This window comes from Uloborus diversus, chromosome 10 (genome assembly GCF_026930045.1).
Source record: "Uloborus diversus isolate 005 chromosome 10, Udiv.v.3.1, whole genome shotgun sequence".
NCBI lineage: Eukaryota > Metazoa > Arthropoda > Arachnida > Araneae > Uloboridae > Uloborus > Uloborus diversus.
This window is the reverse complement of record NC_072740.1, coordinates 56,912,012-56,931,132: the sequence shown is the minus strand read 5'-3', so window position 1 is coordinate 56,931,132 and position 19,121 is coordinate 56,912,012. Positions and strand designations below refer to the sequence as shown.

The following is a 19,121-nucleotide window of genomic DNA, read 5'->3' as shown; positions in this document are numbered from 1 at the left end:
ATCCCAAAAATTTTCAAAAAAAAAAAAAAATGGCACCAAGACAGAGCCACCAGTCATACCACGAGAAACACCACTGCATTCCTTGAAAAATTAAACTTGTTGCTTAAAACAGGTATTGCATACATGCCTTTTCAGCATACTCCTGCTAAGTCCCCTGATGTATCTTCTATGGACTATTATACCTTTGGTGTGGTGAAAAGAGCTCTCTCTAAAGGCAGACCCACTACCATTGATGGACTTTAGAAAGTTGTGGAACGAGATAGGCAAGCGACACGTCTAGAAATGTTAGGAAAAGCCCTGCTATCATAGAAAGCATTATGTAGACATAGACCAGAAACAAGGTTATCAGATTAAGCTTATATAAAAAAAACTAAGTTTTAAATGTTAAGAAAATTGCTCTGTAATCATTTAAAAATGTGTAAACACCCTCTGTAGCTAGCTGTATATCTTATGAATTTTTGTGTCAAGTAATTTTGCTATAGTTTACAGTTATATTTCTTTAACCCTCCCTGTACAGCTCAGCTTTTATACTTTCCATTCCTGAAATACGGGGCGATTTTTTAATATTTTCTTTATACAGGGTGTTCCCCTTTAACCTGCGAGTCAAAAATACAAAATTAACTTTTTATACAGGCCCCAGGTCCTCCAACTTATATTTAGGGAAATAATCTCCATTGAAAAATAGTTCCAACACAAAAAATATGAAACAAGTACGACCAATATTCACCGAGATATGAAACGCAGCGTTTTGTGACTTACAACACTTTTCACTCGCCGTCAGTAACACCTTTTAGGGGAAAATATATTGGTTAACAAGTGTTTAAAATTACATGTGTGCATAGAGTGAATTTTCAAATTATTCGAGGTTTTGTAGCGTGTTTTTGCCTATCACAACATCACATTTGAATTTATTTTTGAATAGCAATGAAAAATATAAATACCTTTTTATTTTGTCAACCTGTCATTCTTCTGAAAGGGCGATAAGTTCCAATCTCACCTTCTGTATGGCCCCTTAAAACTTTGAACTGGAATATCTCCTTGAGCATTAGTCGCACAAATGTCAAGTTTTTTGTGTCAGTAATAGTTTTCAACGGAGATTATTTCTCTAAATGTAAGTTAGGGGACCTAGGGCCCCTATAAAATGTTAATTTTTTTTTGACACCTTTTTATTTTTGCTTCAAGCTTTCAATATCTTAACCCTGCAGCTGATTTTGAACATTTTTGCAATTGGAAGTATGCATTTAGGACTAACGGTTGCAAAAATAGAGGTCTTGCAGGTTAAAATGGAACACCCTGTACACATATCTTGCAATTCACATCTTCATCAGTTGTTTTAAAATAATACAGGGATTTCAATAGCTTTCAAGCTTAAGAAAAATATACAATATGATGCCCGCTTTAAACCAAGCAGGGTTTATTAGTAAAAAAATCAGACACTATTTCTATTTACGTATAATGCAAATAAAAAGTAAGATGACAAAAGGCAAACTCACACATAAGCAGGGGGGGGGGGGAATCAAGCAAGAGAATTGAAAATTCTGAACCCTCCTGTGCCATCTATCAGCAAAAATAAGCATCAAACCTTTTAAAAAATCTTTCAATCCTTCTAAAATCTTTTAACCTACATGGGAGAATAGCGGGATCCGTATTGAAATAAGGGGAAAAAATTCTTTGCCCCCAATTTTTATGTGACCTGTTGTCGGGGACAAAACTGGACTGCTCAAATTGCGGGAGCCATACGCCGAGGGTTAGTGTCCATTTAGTTCTGTAGATTTTTATGAGTTAAATAATTTAGAATTTGAGTATCGATTTTGAATGCATAAAATTGACATTTTTTGATTGTTATAAATGTTTATATAGGCATTGTTCTCTAGGTATTTTTCTTTTTCATAATGTATCAAAGCTATCTCCTGATAGGTATAACTCAGCAATGTTAGAAAGAGTTGTCAGATTATTGTAATGCGCTGAAATACTAATCAATTGCTGCTATCTGTATTTTTAAACTTATAGATAATTTGAGTCAGTGAGAAGTAAAGGGGTGTAAGTGCCAAAACTAAAAATTTGGAGATAACCAGTACAAATGGAAGGTGAACCTCTCCTCTGTTTTGGGGCAAGAGATAGTACAAGTAGCCTTGGTAGGTGCTGCTATACAGCATGATTTACAAAAAAAAAATTCAGTGAAAGCTTATTTAGGTCTGCAACTTAAAACCTGTTTTACTCAAAACTTGAAAATGTCCACTTACATCCTTTTGCTTCACCTCGCCTCATTTGTAATAGAAATAACATTTTAAAAATATGTATATATGCATTTTGATAAGAGAGAAAATAAGAAAATTAAGTTATAACACTAAACTAATTAAGAAAATTAATAGGTCTTTTGAAGAACTTTTAAGGAATTTCTATTCAAACTTTTAATGACTTAAAATATTGTACAACCAACTCATTTAGATGCCTCAACACCAGATTATGTGAGTCTAAAACTTTTTTATTTTCATTTCTTACTGAAATTTTCAAGTAATTATAGTAGCAAAATTTTCATGTTTCCGTATGCAATTTCTCAAATAGCATTCTCAGGTAAATGAGCATTTTCAATGAAATAATGAATATTACATTCACAGGATGTCTATGAAATGTTCATCATATCAGAAAGAGAACCTGGTATTTACTGATACAAATGGTATGCTTTACCATTTTTCTGTTGATGGAAATGTTGTCAAGCATGGTTCAGTTATCCCTGCTGATGTAAGTAAATAGCCATTTTTTATTAATTTAATGCATCTTATAATTAATTTGTATTTATATTTTTATGAAATCCTTCAAATTTGCAGTGTTTATGATAAAAAATGTTACTTCACTCATTGTCTAATGGGGTGACTTTGTGACAGCAGGAGTTAGATCGTACCGAGTAGATTGTGGCATAAAAGGTAGAAGGCTGTTTTTATAATAGATGGAAGGTTTTAAATGTGGCTCAATCTCAACTCACGCTATCGCATTCAACCTTTATGAAAATGTTTCTTCTATTCATTTCTTCAGTATTTTTTTTTTCAGATGTTAAAATTTGATCAAAAGCAAAGAACATCAATCGTATGATATCAGGGTTAGTAGTTGTAATTTTGGTTATGATTTTCGCCAAAATTTTAATTTTAAATGCCCAGTAGTCAAAGAATAATAAATTATATTGTGGTGAAAAGTAGTAATATGAGCAATGATATTAAAAAAAGCACAACTTTGAAAAAAAAAAAGCAGACATACATGTTTTGTGAGGTTACAAGAAACCCTTTTTCCTATGCTCAAAAGATTTTTTGGATGTTTTTCCATCTATAAGCTCTCATTTTTTGCACTAAAAAGGAGTTCGCTGTGATCCCTAAACACATGTACCGTGAGAGCGGGTAAATTTGGGACTGGGTGGCTAACTTTCAGACAGTGAATAATTTTTATTTTATGGGTTTCTTTGTGGCACACACTGTTTTAGTCCAGTGTGCAATCAGGTCTGTTGAGTAAACCTGTATTGCGCATTTACTTGACAGCCAGTTGTCAGAATACCAGTCCACTGCACTTGTTGCAAGCAAAGTTATTCTCTCCATTTGTTTTTCGAAAGTCTTGTTTTGGTAAAACTTTTTTTTGTGTCTCAAGAACTGTGCGCACCAAATCATATTCAAGTCTGTTTACACATTGATAAATACCACCTCAAGTGATTAATGTAAAAGTAACCATGGTATTATAAGTTTTATGTTTTATAACCTGTACATTGTAAATTTGTATTGTTCTTATGACCTGCTGAATATGATATTCTAGGATTCTTATCAACTCATTTCCCTTGCTGTTTCTAATGTATGTAGTGCACCTATATAATAATAGTGTGGTAACATTTTTACAAAGTCATGTTTCCCACTGCTTTTAATGTGGATAAAGCACTGTCTCAATGTTATCCCAATCAATGGGGTAAGATTGGGACGGATGTTTAAAAATAATGAAATACCATAACAATTACAGTTATTCTTTCACCAGATCTTGTAATAGAAGTCTCAACTGACATATTATTGATTTTGGAAGCTATTTTACTTTGAAAATAAAAATAAGAACTTATTAAAACTTTGAAAAGTGTCCCAAAGTTACCCCATCTCACGATATTTAATTTTTTTTTTAATATTTGATTTTTTAATGTTGTTGTTTGCAAAGGTGGATACTAGGGATGGGCGATAGTTCTATAGCCCCACCCTTGTGGGGCTGTTGGTAGATCATCCTTGGTAAATTTTCGATATTGAAGCTCAAAAAACAATAATTTTAGATAATCTTTGATTATGTTGAAGTAGGAGGAAAAGAGGCTTGTATCTCTGCCCCAAAAGTGTTTTGAAGTTAAGTCCAAAGCATTTATGATGAACGTTTGCAAACCATGATTCATAGTAAAGGGTATGTAAAAAAAATCAACCACCCCACCCTTGCAAAATTTCTAGAGCTTTAGGTTGTTAATATATTTAATTTAAGAATCGTTAGGGTTGAAATCTCCTACCAAAAAAAGACTCTTATGCAGTCTAGTATATTTAAAGTTCTGTAGGTAAATGACATTGGAATAGAAAGACAGTAATATAAAAATTGGTAAGTGGTCAATGCATTTGTAGGGGTATGACATTTTTATGCAAGTATTTTGACTTTATTCCAAGAAATTTCAACTTTGACTTTAAATTTTTATATATCTCTATACAAGAAACTATTATGTACTTTAATAAAATGTATCATGTTCCTAAAAACTTTTCACAGTTAAAATAATTTGTATATATTGCAGGCATGACTTTTATGTTCACATCAACAACATGTGCAAATAATTACTTTTTAAATCTGAAATGATTAAAAATAATTCTTATAATACACATAATTTTTATACCACAAATGCTGCTTGAAGTTTTCAAACAGTTTGTTTTCTCCTAACTGCTGTAGAATAGCTTGGCTGAAACTTTTTCCTTGCTTCTCTTTTTTGAAATTAAAATATAAATTTTATTGCCCTAGCTGAATTTTGGAATGACACCTGAATAGGTACCATTTCAAAAGAAGGGGAAAATAAAAAAAGAAAAGGGCAAGTGGCCAATTTCTGCAAGAAGTTTTGAAAACTAGGATCCAGCTATATGATGATTTAGTTAGTTCATATATTTTTCATGGTATTTATACAGCCCCAAATTACTGTATATGCATTTAATTCCTTCATTAGAATGAAATGAACTCAAGGATATACATTTCCTTCCTGGATATGAATGGATCATTTTGTTTACTTATATGCATATGATAATATGAACTCAATACTGTCAGGTAATGTTTAAGTTCACGCTGAATTTTTTTAAAAATCTTTTATTGTAAATCAAATAACAAATAACTAAGGTAGTTGCATTTTAACGCTTGTAATTTTCATGTTTTAGCAAGCAATGGGTAGTGTAAGCTGCATTGCATGGAAAGGAGATCACATTGTATTAGGTGATGTTGATGGAAACCTCACAATTTGGTACTTAAAGGGAAAAGTATCCAAGTGAGTTCAAATTTTTAGAAGTGAAGTATTTTATATTTGTGTTAAATGTTTGAAATATAATGTAAATGTCTTCAATTTTCGTGAAATTTCAGATTTTGTTTGTAGTACTATTATAAGAAAAAGTGAAGTTTCTATATTCTTAAATCTGATTTTTTTTGTCCCTTAGTGGAGGTCAAAGTTTAAGATTGTGAAGATATGGTACTAAATATATGATCGTTTTGCTCCAAAAGTAATGTGTGACCTATTTCAATTTTTTAAAATATGAATACTACTTGGTACTAGGTACACACTAGCATAAATAATTTGGTGACTCAGTCTTGACTTTGGGCGCAAAAGTCAATTAAAAATGCTATGTTCGTTGCTTTTTTTGGCTTTGTTTGTGTCCGGATATCTGCTAATGTGACCCTCCAAAATAATTGTAGGATGAATTACTCACCATAGTATAGTACTCAGAGAAATAGAAAATGACATGGGTTACTCTTTGCTTTAGCAGTTTAGCAGTCTCAAATTTGATGATTTAAAAAAAAAAAGTTTCAGAGTCAAAACCTCTGTGCTCGACAAGTCAATAGCTTTGTGATATAGCTGTAGTAAGAGTCCATGAGGTGTAGCTTAAGGTCTAAGTTAGAAACCCGTGGCATCTAATCAGCTTTTTAAATTACACAATTCCAAAGTTGACAGTTTTAAACAAAATAATCCAAGTTTTAGATCAATTACTTCTAAAAGGCTTGAGTCAATAAATTTGAGCAAGAGTTGTAATTATAATCTACGTGGTTGTACAGTATAATTACAGCTCGTGCTCTTAGCATAGTTTCAGATTCATATTAGAAACTCATGGGATCTCAAAACGGTCTGAAAAATGATGATTTCAGTATAAAAAAAGCGCTTCTTCACAAGTTTACATGCGTGTTACACAAAATCAAATGAGTTCAAACTCACAAAAATATAAAAACATATTAACAGCCAAATGTACTTGGAGCTCTCAAAATTCCATGCTTCCAGTGTGATAAAATGTTCTGCTACCTTAGCTACAAATGGCAATTCGTCTCAAAAGCTGATCCCCCATTCTGGAGCACTATTTTTTAGAGTTCCTAAATCCACAGAAATTAGATCTTGGTGATTTTATAGTGGTCTAGAGATGCTTTTGAAACTAACCTATGCAAAATTTTAGCTTCCGAGATTGATATATGGTGAATTCCGGTGGTAACGGAATGACAGTTTGAACAAAAAAATCGATGTATTTCTGTCTGTGATCACATCAAAATATATATATTTGAAAAACTGATGCATGGACTTTTATACACATCATAGTAAGTTGTTAAAAAAGCCAGGAATATTTTGCCAGTAATGTTTTTTTTTTTAATAAAATTTAAAAAAAGGTAACGAAAGGACAGTTTTGCAACATCATTTTCACTCAATCATGTTCTCCCCAAAAGTTTAGCCAAACTATAAAAGGAAAATTCTATAAAAGTTAGAGCACATATGGGGTGTATTAAAATTTCACCTCTAGTTTTAAAAAATAATTATTTTAAGCATATAAATTATATATTTGTTAAGGGTAATGGAAGGACAAGAAGTTGAAAACAATTTAACTTGGTAAATTTCAACTTACAAACATTTGTTCAGCTAATACAGCAGTCTGAAACAATGACATCTAATACCTGAGCCATCTGTTACAATTCTGAATTCTTGAAATTCTCAAAAATGTTATCAGAATCCATAGAACATTTATCTTCTTTGTCAGGGAATACAGAGATCATTATTATTCATTCTCAAACAAGATATTTTTACTCCTTCATCTTCTCTATGAAGTACCTGTCCAACATTGCCCTTTGTTGATTTCTTTCCCTTCCATTCACCTAACAAAACTTGTCCAAATGTTATGTCTTTTGCATATTCTCATTTTGGTGCTTTTGATTCAGCTGTATCTTCTTTTTAATATTATTCATAACTGTCAGTCTGTTGACTGTCAGTCTGTTGACTGTCAGTCTGAAGTGAAATCTCCTTTTATTTGTTAAAATACTGACTTTATTCAATAACATAACTTGTTACAGGGTTCAAATAGTGCATATTTTATGTGTCACGATAAGAATGGATATTACTCCATCATTTTGAAAGTTGATCTTTGAATTCACTGATCTCTTTGCAGTATCTTTAACGGTTGAACTAATGCTCTCAACAGTCCTTTCCTGTGACTTGTGTTAACAAATCTGAAAGCAGTTTAAATATTGTATTGTTCCAATATAAATGTCAAGTTTGTAAGCAATCGTTTCTGCTCAAATTGGCTTATCAAATCACAAACATGTCATACCAAAATAATTCTTGCATGCTTAGGAACTTTTAAGTAGTTTAAATGATTTTTATCAAGTACAATAGAATAAATAAAATCACAAAACATTTTTTAAAAAAAATTAAAAAAAAGTTTATTTTTTAAATGATAGCACACATAATTTTTGTACAAATATTACTTATATACATTTTAAATGTGGTTACTAGTTTTAAACAATAATTTGTTTTCCACTAGCATATTAAAATTTTACCCTGTATCAGCTTATAGATAAATGTCCTTCCATTAATGTAAAAAACCATGTAAATGAAATCTATATTAAAATTCTAACTGAGCCTCCTTGACAAGGAACATAATTCTGCTTTGCATAAAATAACATCAGTTTCTATATACCCAATTGGTTCTTGGTGAACTAACTGAGATGTAGTATTTTGTTAATGGAAAGACATCAAACTCACCTTAGTAATGGACCCATTTCACCGTTGAAGAAAGAGAAATTTTAAATTACTTACCGAAAAGTTTAACTAAACATTCAAAAGGTAAAAGTTAACCTAAATATTATATGCTGATAGCAAGTATATTTAAATTACAGTATGTTACAAAAAAGAGATTTTTCGCTCTGTAAAAACACCAAGAGAAAACTTGATTTTGCACTTGATTCTCTGAAAGTCATCAAACTATTGGGGAAAAAACTGGTTTAGATTCAAGAAATTCATTTATTTCTGAAGAGAAGTAAATGACAAGTGACAGAATATTAATTTTTAAAATTCAAGTGCCATGTCTCCTTTTTCCTGGAATTCACCATATATTGCTAATATTATTATCCTGTGTTGAATTTTTTTGGCAAAATTTGGCGATTTGTTACCAAAAATAGTGTCAACTTGGTTATAGCTTTAAATTTCTCGCAAATCCCATGGGCAATGTTAAATAGTGCACGGCAGACTAAATCTACATACAGGCAAAGTTTCAAGAACTATGGTATTTTTGAGCAAAAAATCAATGGGAATAAACGCCTAACTTAGCAAGATTACAGAAAATTAAATGCATAAGAACTAATAAACAATTAATATTTGTAAAGTTTTTAATAATGTATTAAGACACAAATCAAAGGCATAACATGTAAAATTTGGCTCATGAATTTCTTATTTTGAGCTCAACTGCAAATTCCACATTTGTGCTTAGCACAGCAGAATATTGCTCTTAACTTCAATAAAAATGTAGTACCCACTTATAATCATCTTTTTGATAATGAGTTGAACCACTTTTGCACAAAAAACTTGTGATTCAAAGTTTCTGTTGTCAATTGGCAAATAGTTGAACCTTGACATGAACCACTTTTATGAAGCAGAATGTAATTAAAACTAATTTCTGATGGTATAATAATTAATTATTAAAATTGACTTTCACCGCTTTAGCTCTCAACCGCTTGTATGAAGAGTACCTAGCTAATTCTCATTTCATGGTTAATTTCCTTCAGTAGTTAAAAAAAAATGTGTACTTTCTTATAGAGGGATTTCCACTCATAGAGGCTGGATTAAGAAGATTCGTTTTGGACCTGGTAAGGGCAACATGAAAATCTTGGTTTTGTATAATGATGGTGTAGATGTATGGGATGTCAAAGATGTGAGTGTTCTGTAATGCTCTTTATCTATTTACTGTAGCTGCTTAAGGATTTTAAAGTATTAAAATTTTTAACATGAAGTAACTTGTAGAATTTCATAGTGAAAATTATGTTCTTTAAGAATTTGTGTATATTTATTTTCTAATTTTAAAGAGAAATTTTATTAAAAAAAAAATTTAAATCTGACTTTAAAAAGCAAATTAACATTGAAATTCATTTAAAATTTTATAATTTTATTTTCATAAATAAAGCTTGCTGATCAATTACATTTAAAATGAAAAACACTAAAGGTTTCTCTAGTAAGAAAAATTGTGAATGTAAAGGTTAGAACAAACCAATGTTCAAATCATGTCAACTTTTCATTTTGAAGTCCTTTGGCAGCAGAAACAGCACAAGGATGCGATGACTTCTCAGATTCTTGAGAAAGTCTTTGAATTTTTTCTTAATTGGAAGAAAGAAAAAATAAATTTTTATGTAAGGACAGTTTGGAGATCTTAGATTGCTTTGAATCCAGAATCATATCATATTTTTCAAAGTATTATCCACAGATAATTTATTGCATCCTATTATACACTGTACAGCATGTAGATTAGTACAATAAAGGAAACAATATAGCTGAAAGAATCATCGTATTTTGACCCAATACATTTTGTGTTAATTAATAATGAAAATATATTATAACTGAAAGCAAATGTTAAAAGATTCTGCATAAATCACAATGGGAAATTTATATATATTATGTGTAAAACTTGTCATAAAAAGCATAAAAGTAAGCTAAAACAGGGTGTCTATTAATATTGGAAATACTGGATTTTTTTACTGAAATTATACTGGAGTTAAAATATTGGGCAAGTGAATGAAAAATTGAGAATGAAATATGTACTATTGATGTGAGGGGTGTAGGGGGGTAAAATAAACTGTTGTCTGTTGTAACTCAGACTGTGATCAGTATTTTTATTTTTTCAAAATGTTTTATATTTTTAGCTGATGAAAAGTAACGATATCATGATTAAATTTATTTATCCTATCGATAGTTTTTGGGTGTTTTTGATTGAAGTTGAATTTCTAAGCTAAGTTGCTTACACATATTTTGTTGTTTAGCTTGACAAATAATGAAGTGGGTGTTAACAAATATTTAAACCAAGGTTTTGAAAAAAATCAAGGTTACTGGAATTGATGTCTGCAATAGTTGTTGTAATTTTTCACTTCATGTTCAACAAAGAAATAAAGTAAAACATGATACCAACAAAATAGCTGGGTGCAGGGATGCCTTTATATGAACTGTTACAAAGCTTGCATCAGTTTTTCACAACTAAAGAATAGATGCTGAAAAGAGATAAAGCTGATGATAGAATTATTAAAAATAGTAGTTAAACTAAACATACATATATGAGGAAAAACGTATTAATTTTTGAGTTTGTAATTGGCATGTATTACTTTGTTTTTCATTTTGCTCTGAAATTTATAACCATAAAAAGTTTACTTTTTGTGGGATGCTCCTGCAAATTTTGTAAATGCCATACTATAAATGCTAGAAACTACTGTAAAATGGTCCAACTATGGGGCCACTTTTTCAATGTTTTCAATGAAAAATTCCGTGTACATCTTTGATTTAGAAATTTGAGAACTTTAACAATGTTAGCTAATACATCTCGTCCTTTCGAATGAAACTTAAAAAAAAAAAAAAAATCTAAGTTGGAAAGAAGAGGAAGGGGAATTTTCTCCCCATGGCCCATAGTTATACCCCCTACGGGGTGCAACTATGGGTCACCTCATTTCATTCATTTTAACCTAGAAAACATTCTAGGACATCCTAGAAAACATTTTTATATGCATGGGCCAACTCATTCATTTTTATCTTAGAAAACACATTAAGAACTTGATCTGGCCTATTGTTGTCTGAGACTACACATTGTCCTCTGCTTGAAACTGTATAAAGAATTTTTTTTTAGTCCATCATTTACACTTTTTTTAAAAAAAATTTTTAAGGACTTAATCATCACTTATCGTCTCGAGTTCAACATAGTAAATGTGGGTAACATTCTTTATTATCTGCCTAGGTTTTGACACAGAAGCATTTGAAAACTAGAAAAATCTCACCAACTAAAGGCTAGGTACCTATACTTAGGCCTCAGAAAAATACATAGGTTGGGACAAATTTTTAAACGAGATCAAAAAAAAAAAAAAAAAAAGAATTTTGAAAACTGAAATGCAAAATCACGATTTCTTATTCCAAATATCATCAAAATAAGTAGTTTTTAAAAAATACCTCAGTTTGTGTTTTGAACCAGTTTTCAGTTAGCACCTTCTTCAAAAATCCTAGGAGTATGTGCGATAGGACGACCCTTAAGCTTTCTTCTGTCTTTTCTTGCCACCATTTGCAATAAATAACACAAAATATGGGGGAAAGCATCCCTACAGAGAATGAAATGAAGCTCCAAGCCACTAAAAACCGTGAAAAATAGGTGGTCCATTGTTGTACCCCAACATTCCCATTTTCGATAATTGTTGAGAGCTTGTGAAAACTATGAAACATTTTAAGTCAACAAATGTCTTAATTCATAACTGACAAATTAGTAAAGCAGATCTGAACTTACCAAATCTTGGAAAATAGTATACGTGATCTGCCCAAAAGAGACTTTTGACTCTTCCATGAGGGAGTCGAATCACACACTAAGAACGACTAAGTTATCTAAGGTATACAAAAACAACGGTAATCTCTGATAAAGCATCTTTAGCTACCTAAATAGTAACACTAACTGGTGATTTTTTTTGGAGGTCGTAAGTTCGAAAAAAAAGCCACTAGAGAGCAAAATCATCACCATGGCAACAGTGGCCAATTGTTGCCCCCTTGGCACAAAGTTTTACCTTTTTACAGTATATTGGAATTTTGCATAACCCGATCGGTAGACACCCTGTGAAAGTTTTTTCACATTCTAAAAGTAGAATGTGAATGTTTAAGAGCATTTTAAAACTAAAGCAAATGTCTTCAGCTTAAAAAAATATTAGTTTTTAGATTTGAGTATTTAATACATTATATATAATGCATCAATTTTACCTCTGATCATTGACTTTGAAACTTAAGTACTTAAAACTATCTAACAACAGCAAAAAAAAAAAAAAAAAAAAAAAAAAAAAATCTGTCATATAATCCAGGGCAGGACAACACAAAATATACATACCCAAAAATTAAAAGAATTTTGACTTTATCTGTGGATTATGGTCCAAACATAAATGTCAAATTTAATGTGCAGAGGTGCTGCCCAGATAGAAAAAAGTCAAAGATTTGTAGATGAGGATCAGTAAGATGATTCATCTCAAATTTAACAGTCAGTCAACATTGGCACAATAGCCTTTGTGAGCCCTGGCCTTCTTCAGGAAAGTATTTTCCATTCTACCCTCTTTTCAGAAATTGATTACCAGTTCTTAACTTTTAAAAATTGCAAAATTGTCATCCCTGCCATCTTCTGTTGATCTTTCTCTTAATTTTCTACAAACAGAAGTTGCATTAAATACCTTAAGGGCTCTTCTCTACATTCATTCATAGAAGATGACTTGCACATCTCATTCTATTTAGCTTTATTGATTTAATAATGTTCTTATGTTTATAAATTTTACAATGCTCAAAATTATATCTCTATTGCCATTAATTATTCTCTCTAAAACAGTTCGAAAACTGGTATTCAATTAATGGTTCAGAAAGATATTCATTTAGTATATTTCTATTTAAGAGCATTTTAGTAATATTTCTATTTAAAAAAAATTGTGCATGGTGCTATGCAGAAACTAAATGTTTTACCTGGTTCCTTTTTTTTCCAGAAACTAGGTGAGAACTTTTAAAAAATGCACATAAACAAAATATCTTGCTTTTTCCCCCCTTTTTTTGGACTACTGATTTTTTTTTTTTATGTTCATATGTTTCAGGCATCATTTGTGTCTGGTATTCGTTGCCCTCGTGACATTCCTCGTGTGCAGGATCTTGATTGGGTGGGTTCAGATCGTCCAGTTTTGGCCACAGCAGATGGTTGCCTCAGAATCACAGATCTTGGTCTCAAGATATTTTCCTCTTCTGCATATGACTACCATATACAGAGTAGGTTTTACTTATGAGTTTCAATTCCTGAAAATTTTATGTTTCAAAAATATTTGAGGAAATGCAATAGAAATAAATTTAATTTTTTCAGCTCAAAAAAAAAAAAAAAAAAAAAAAAAAAAAAAATCCAAACTATGAGGGACTTTTTTGATGCTGAGTCTGAACTGTGGTTGAATAAACTACAGATTCAATAAACCTTTGCTTAATCTGAACTGTGTTTTAACCGAAAGAAAAGACATATGAGAAAAGATTCATACAAAATTTCTGCCTGTGTGTGGAATTGGCTTTAAGTTTTAAAGTATTAATTTAAGCTATACATCGGGGTAAAAAAGTTGAGTTACGCTTTAACTATCAAAAATGCTCTGTTTCTTTTTTTGTGTAAAACCTTGCTCTCCTATTTGCGATAGTTTTTCAGTCTTTTAATTTGATATTCTATAGATAACTTGTTATCTGACTGCCCTTGGAACAGTGCTGGTAATGGGGGCAATATTTAATTGAAATGTTATGCTATAAATTCAGGTAAATTTTAGTTTTTGACTCTCTATAAACATCATAGCCCCTCAATTTTTTAACGAACCCATATTTTAGAAAGCAAATGTTCAGTAACTAACCAAAAGTGTTATAATGCAGTGAAACCTGTGTAAATTGACCACCTGTGGTGCACTACTTTAGTGGTCAACTTAAACAGGTGGTCAACTTACAAAGGTTGATTTATATGATAAAGGTTAATTCTGTGTCTGAAAAAAAGCGGTCAACTTAGACAGGTGGTCAACTTCACAGGGTTTACTGTATTACTACTTTTTGAGTTGTAGACTGTAGACTGTCCCATACATTTCTGGCTAATGTTTTCATTGACATGTCTATAGAGCACTAATGATTCTGAAAAGGTTACTTCATGTTCTGAATGGATCATGATCAGAATCATGATTGGATAGAGCATCGATCTCAGATTTGGTTGTACTGTTTCTGATCTTCTTTGGTCTTGAGAGAGTAACTGGTTGACTTGAATGAACTACGGTAGGGAAAAAAGAAGAAATTTTAGAAGTTGGAAAAAGTATGAGTTCCAATGCTTAAAAATGGACAAAACGAATACCCCTCAATAACAAAGAGAATAGGCGATTTTAAGAGCAAAAAATCTGCTCATCAGAAGTAGTGCTGTACATTCAAATTGGAGATTGGTGTATCCAATGATGATTAGGATCATGATTCATTTAGAAGTTCATGCTCTGACTTCTTTTTTGAATTCATTCATGCTCTAAAAAAGCCGGAGACCTGCCTTAAGGCAAGAAACACCAAGATGGACCATAGCCTACAAACCTGAAAAGTTGTTATATTTTTGATGTTAGGCATGAGAGAAAGACAACATTTTTATACAGTGTAATTGATATTTTAAAACTTTTATGAAAACTTCCTTGTGAAATTATCATTTGATGTGCGCCTCCCTTTTTGAATTGCATTTATTTTTAATTATTTTTTACATTTATTTATGTATTTTAATCCTTTTAGCTCATTTTCAAGCAAAATGTTTGTGCTATCAATTTTATTTCTTAATATATTCTTTGCCTATGATGAAATTTTAAAAAACTTATTATAAGTTTCCTGCTATTTTCAAAACAGCTTGTTTGCAAAATGGCCTTGCGTTGAAGAGCATTCAATTTCTAGCAAAAATATATGTGCCATTCCAATCCGAGTTAAAAGAGAATAAGAAGTATAATATTATAAATTTCTTTTCAAAAATGTTTGTTAAAAACATTTATTTTGAGAAAAAAAAAAAAAGGTTCCTAGGTTCAAAAGACATCAAGACAAGGTGGATGGAAAAATCATTGACAGGAATATTCTGCTTGTATCTCTTGGCTGAATTTTTTTTGGAAATGTTATTGCTTGTTTCTTATCTTGGAAAAGAAAAATCTCTACATGGAGAGGGGAACTAAAGCTCTAGATTTGAGTGGGGAAGGTATGTTTGAGATTATGGAATAATTTTACTATGGGCAAAAAAGGGCTGGAGGTTATAATTAACAGAGGGGGATACTTGCCAGGTTTTAAGACAAGCCAAGTCCATGAAAAGAGCTCCTGGCACGCACTGCACTTTTAAAATTTTTTGGAGAGAGGGGTAATTTTAAATGGTTTTTGATCCCATTTGGGATGGCTCATGCTTCTCTGTTTTGGGGGAGGGGGGGGGCAATCCTGTTTTAATGAAGGTTAAATTTTTTGAGACAGCAGCAAAAGAATTTTTACAAAGCTCATTTTACTACTGCCAAATTTTTGAGCTCAGTATTGGGAATAGTAAAAATTCTTTTATGGGTGTTTTGACATTGCAAGTACAGGAAATAAATATGCAAAATGAGTTTCTCCTCTGGGAATTCATTGATAGAAATATATTTCTGCTTTTATCATAAAATTGTTTCAATGGAGTTAAAAAAATTATGTATCAAAGTTTTTCTTTTCTTTTTTGATGTTTTATGATTTTTCTGTTTAGTTCAAAATGTGTAATTTTATCTATGACAGTCATATAAATCTTATAGTTATCCTTTAATACCTTTATTGTAGTTCATGTAGACAGATCAAATTGTTCATATCACATCTGTTTAATATATACCCTTTCAGGTTTTTTTAGTTGGTTATAATGGTCTTGTACCCTTCCATAGGTGCTCCCTTTTCCCCCCATCTGCTTTCACCTCGGGTGTGCTTTTACCTAAAAAGCTTCTTACAGCATCTCTTATCTGAACAAACAGAATTCTTCTCAGACATCGATCAGCAGGATGATCCTGACATGTTCCGGGCTCAAGTACAGCTTCGATCTCTAGACAGAAAAACAAAAGAATTTTTGAAAGGATGTCCTTATGGAACAGCAGAACGAAGTCTTCACATCTCTAGGTAGAATCATGCTGCTACATAATGTATGAGAGCAATTAGTTACATTATTTTATGTTTCTTAGAAGCATTCTTATGGTTTAGGGCTTGCTTTTAACTATTTAATGCTTTGATTTAAAGGAGAGACATGCTTTTTAAAGAACTCAACTCAACTAAGAAAACTTTGAAATGTATAAAATAATTTGTTTTTAGTTTAATAACATTTTCAGTTTCATTCTATGTCTTTGCCAGGCTACTTTATATGTTCAAACAAATGCATTAAAAATGCCAAATGTTTCTAAAAATTGTGGTACATTAAAAAATTATATGCATTAATACATCTCCTAGCAATTGCAAAACTCAGACGTTATAAATTTAGTGCACCTGCACATAGTTTCAAAGAGTTCTTCTTTTGAATGTAAACAAATTTAAAACATGTATTTCACTATAATGATAAAAATAATTGGTGACTATATTTAAACAGATAACTTTTTCTTCCATTATTTGACATTTTTGTATTGATTGAGTGTCCACATTATGTACTATAATTGATCACTGCACTGCAAACCTTCTTTGATTACTTATGTGATGATATTAGGTTGTTTCTATAGAGTTTAACTATAGAAACTTATCCTTTTGTAAAATCTCATTGGTGCATTGACAGCTCTATTAATGCTAATTCTAATCAGTGAATTAGAACAGATCTTCTTTGTGGTTTATTTTATGAATTCTTTCCACTTGAAATTTTGAACAGGCTGTTTGGGGATGAGGAAGGAGTCATTTTCTGGACAGTTGCTCTGCATTTTCTGAAGCAAGCCAAGTATCAGAGTCTTCAGGTGATCTTTTTTTTATTTCTCATCCGTTTTGCTGACTGTAATATGTTTATTTCTGGTTTTATGTTAACTGTTGGTTTATTTCAGTATCCTGGTCAAGGAGATGGCTTCAAGCCTGACATCTACTTTGATCATCCTCTAGACACAGCATATGATTTCTTCTGTGATAGTGAGGTTTACAAAGTAATGTATCAAATTTATTACTTCATTTCTTTTCATTTTATATTACCATTTATATTATCAAGAACTTGGTGGTGATCCAGAAATGAATCTGCATTGCATATAATTTCTCTTATAAAATTAGATTGAATGATACGAACGATGTAAACTTTTAAGTGTTGCACAGAACCAACCTGAATGAATGGTTATACTGTAATATCTTTCAGTTAGTGATGTGCCAGATATGTGTATCCCAGTGACGGCGATTTGAGGCGGCAACTCCCCCCGCTATTTTTTCATCATCAAAGATTGCGTAAATGTTAAGATTTTAATTTCAAAATATTCTGGGTAAAATTACCCAAACACACCAAATATTGTTAAAAATTTCAGTTTTGAAACTTCAATTTTGAAAAACATCCATGAGAAAATCCCTGAGCGCACTCCTTCCTTTAAATTCAAAGATGACCTAAATTTGCGTTGTAAAGACTCCAGTTTGAGAAAAAAAACAGGAAGAAAATCCCCTTAGAAAGAGCATGAAACAGCCTTTTTAAGGCTCCAATTTTGAAAATAAAAGTCCAGAGATATTTTTCTGCAGTCCCCAAAGGAAGTTCTGTGTTCTTAGGTTTTCATCAGTTCAATAAAAAGAATACTGGGAGAACCATTGAACCCTTTTGTTCCTCCTAAAGTCAATAAAAGAGAAGTCTGAAATAACGTTTCAAAAGACGTTTTAAACTTTGCGAAATTTCTGGGAGAGAACCCCAAACCCCTTGCTCTAAGTTTGCTAAAGTTGGCTTTATCTTGCGTCTTTAAGACATCAGTTTAAGATTTTTTTCCTGGGAGAGCCTTCCTTACCCTTACATTACTAAAGAGAGTCCAAACTTATTTGTTTTTATTATTATTATTACTAATTAGACTTTATTAAAAAATATATTACAGGGATAACCCTGGAAACGTCTCTCCCTTGCAAGGGCGCCCATATGAGGAGGGGGGTAAGTGGGTGCTCATGTCCCCCCTTTGAAATTAGAACTTCTTTGCTTTTAGTGCTTTTTCCTTTGCAAAAATGTAAAAACATTTCCTCTCCAGCAATTAAAAATAAGTTATTAAATATGTCAGATTTTAATAACTTTAATCTGTACTGAAATCGGTTTCTATGGGGAAAATATCTGAGCCCCCCTTAAAATTTTGCATATGGGCACCCTTGCTCTCTTCCCCAAATGTTGGCAAAACTCCACTACTAAAATGGCATTTTTAAAACTAAAATTTCAAAACATTTACGAGACAGAACATCAGGCCCCCCCCCCCCAGTCACTCAAGGTAGCCTAAAAAGTCTTCAACTTCCTAAAAAAATTTTGCCCCCGCACTTATAAGCCCCACTCACCACCTCTACTGTATCCATATCCATTGCTTTTTTGGGGATTTTTTTTACATTGTTAAGTTTTGTAAAGTTTTTGAAATTCTAAATATAGATAGCAGTGTAATACTATTGTAACGGATTCGGTACAACTTCCAACTTTCTTGAAAGGACGACACAGTTCTTGATTAAAAATACAGGAAATTTATTTACACTATGTACAAGAAAGATCGTCAACAACTGCTAAATTAATCATCAGCAATTAAGCAAATATCACACAACACTGTAAACTCAACGGTTACACACGTATTTACTTCCAAATACAAAAAACAACAGCTCAAAAGACTTCACAAAACAGCAATAAATGCTCTCCAGCGTTCCGCTGCAATGATTCACAAGCAAAAACTAACTCGAA

The 19,121-nt window shown here is 31.6% G+C and overlaps 1 protein-coding gene across 1 annotated transcript in view; it reads left to right on the top strand.

Moving 5' to 3' along the window:
- The window catches only part of LOC129231214 (WD repeat-containing protein 11-like), an 84,637-nt gene that overhangs the window by 46,847 nt on the left and 18,669 nt on the right, over positions 1–19,121 (top strand). The window contains exons 15-21 of the mRNA XM_054865470.1: positions 2,619–2,742; positions 5,409–5,515; positions 9,308–9,422; positions 13,345–13,513; positions 16,159–16,387; positions 17,118–17,199; positions 17,284–17,379. Coding sequence (XP_054721445.1) covers positions 2,619–2,742; positions 5,409–5,515; positions 9,308–9,422; positions 13,345–13,513; positions 16,159–16,387; positions 17,118–17,199; positions 17,284–17,379 — 922 coding nt within the window. The remainder of the gene's footprint in view (positions 1–2,618; positions 2,743–5,408; positions 5,516–9,307; positions 9,423–13,344; positions 13,514–16,158; positions 16,388–17,117; positions 17,200–17,283; positions 17,380–19,121) is intronic.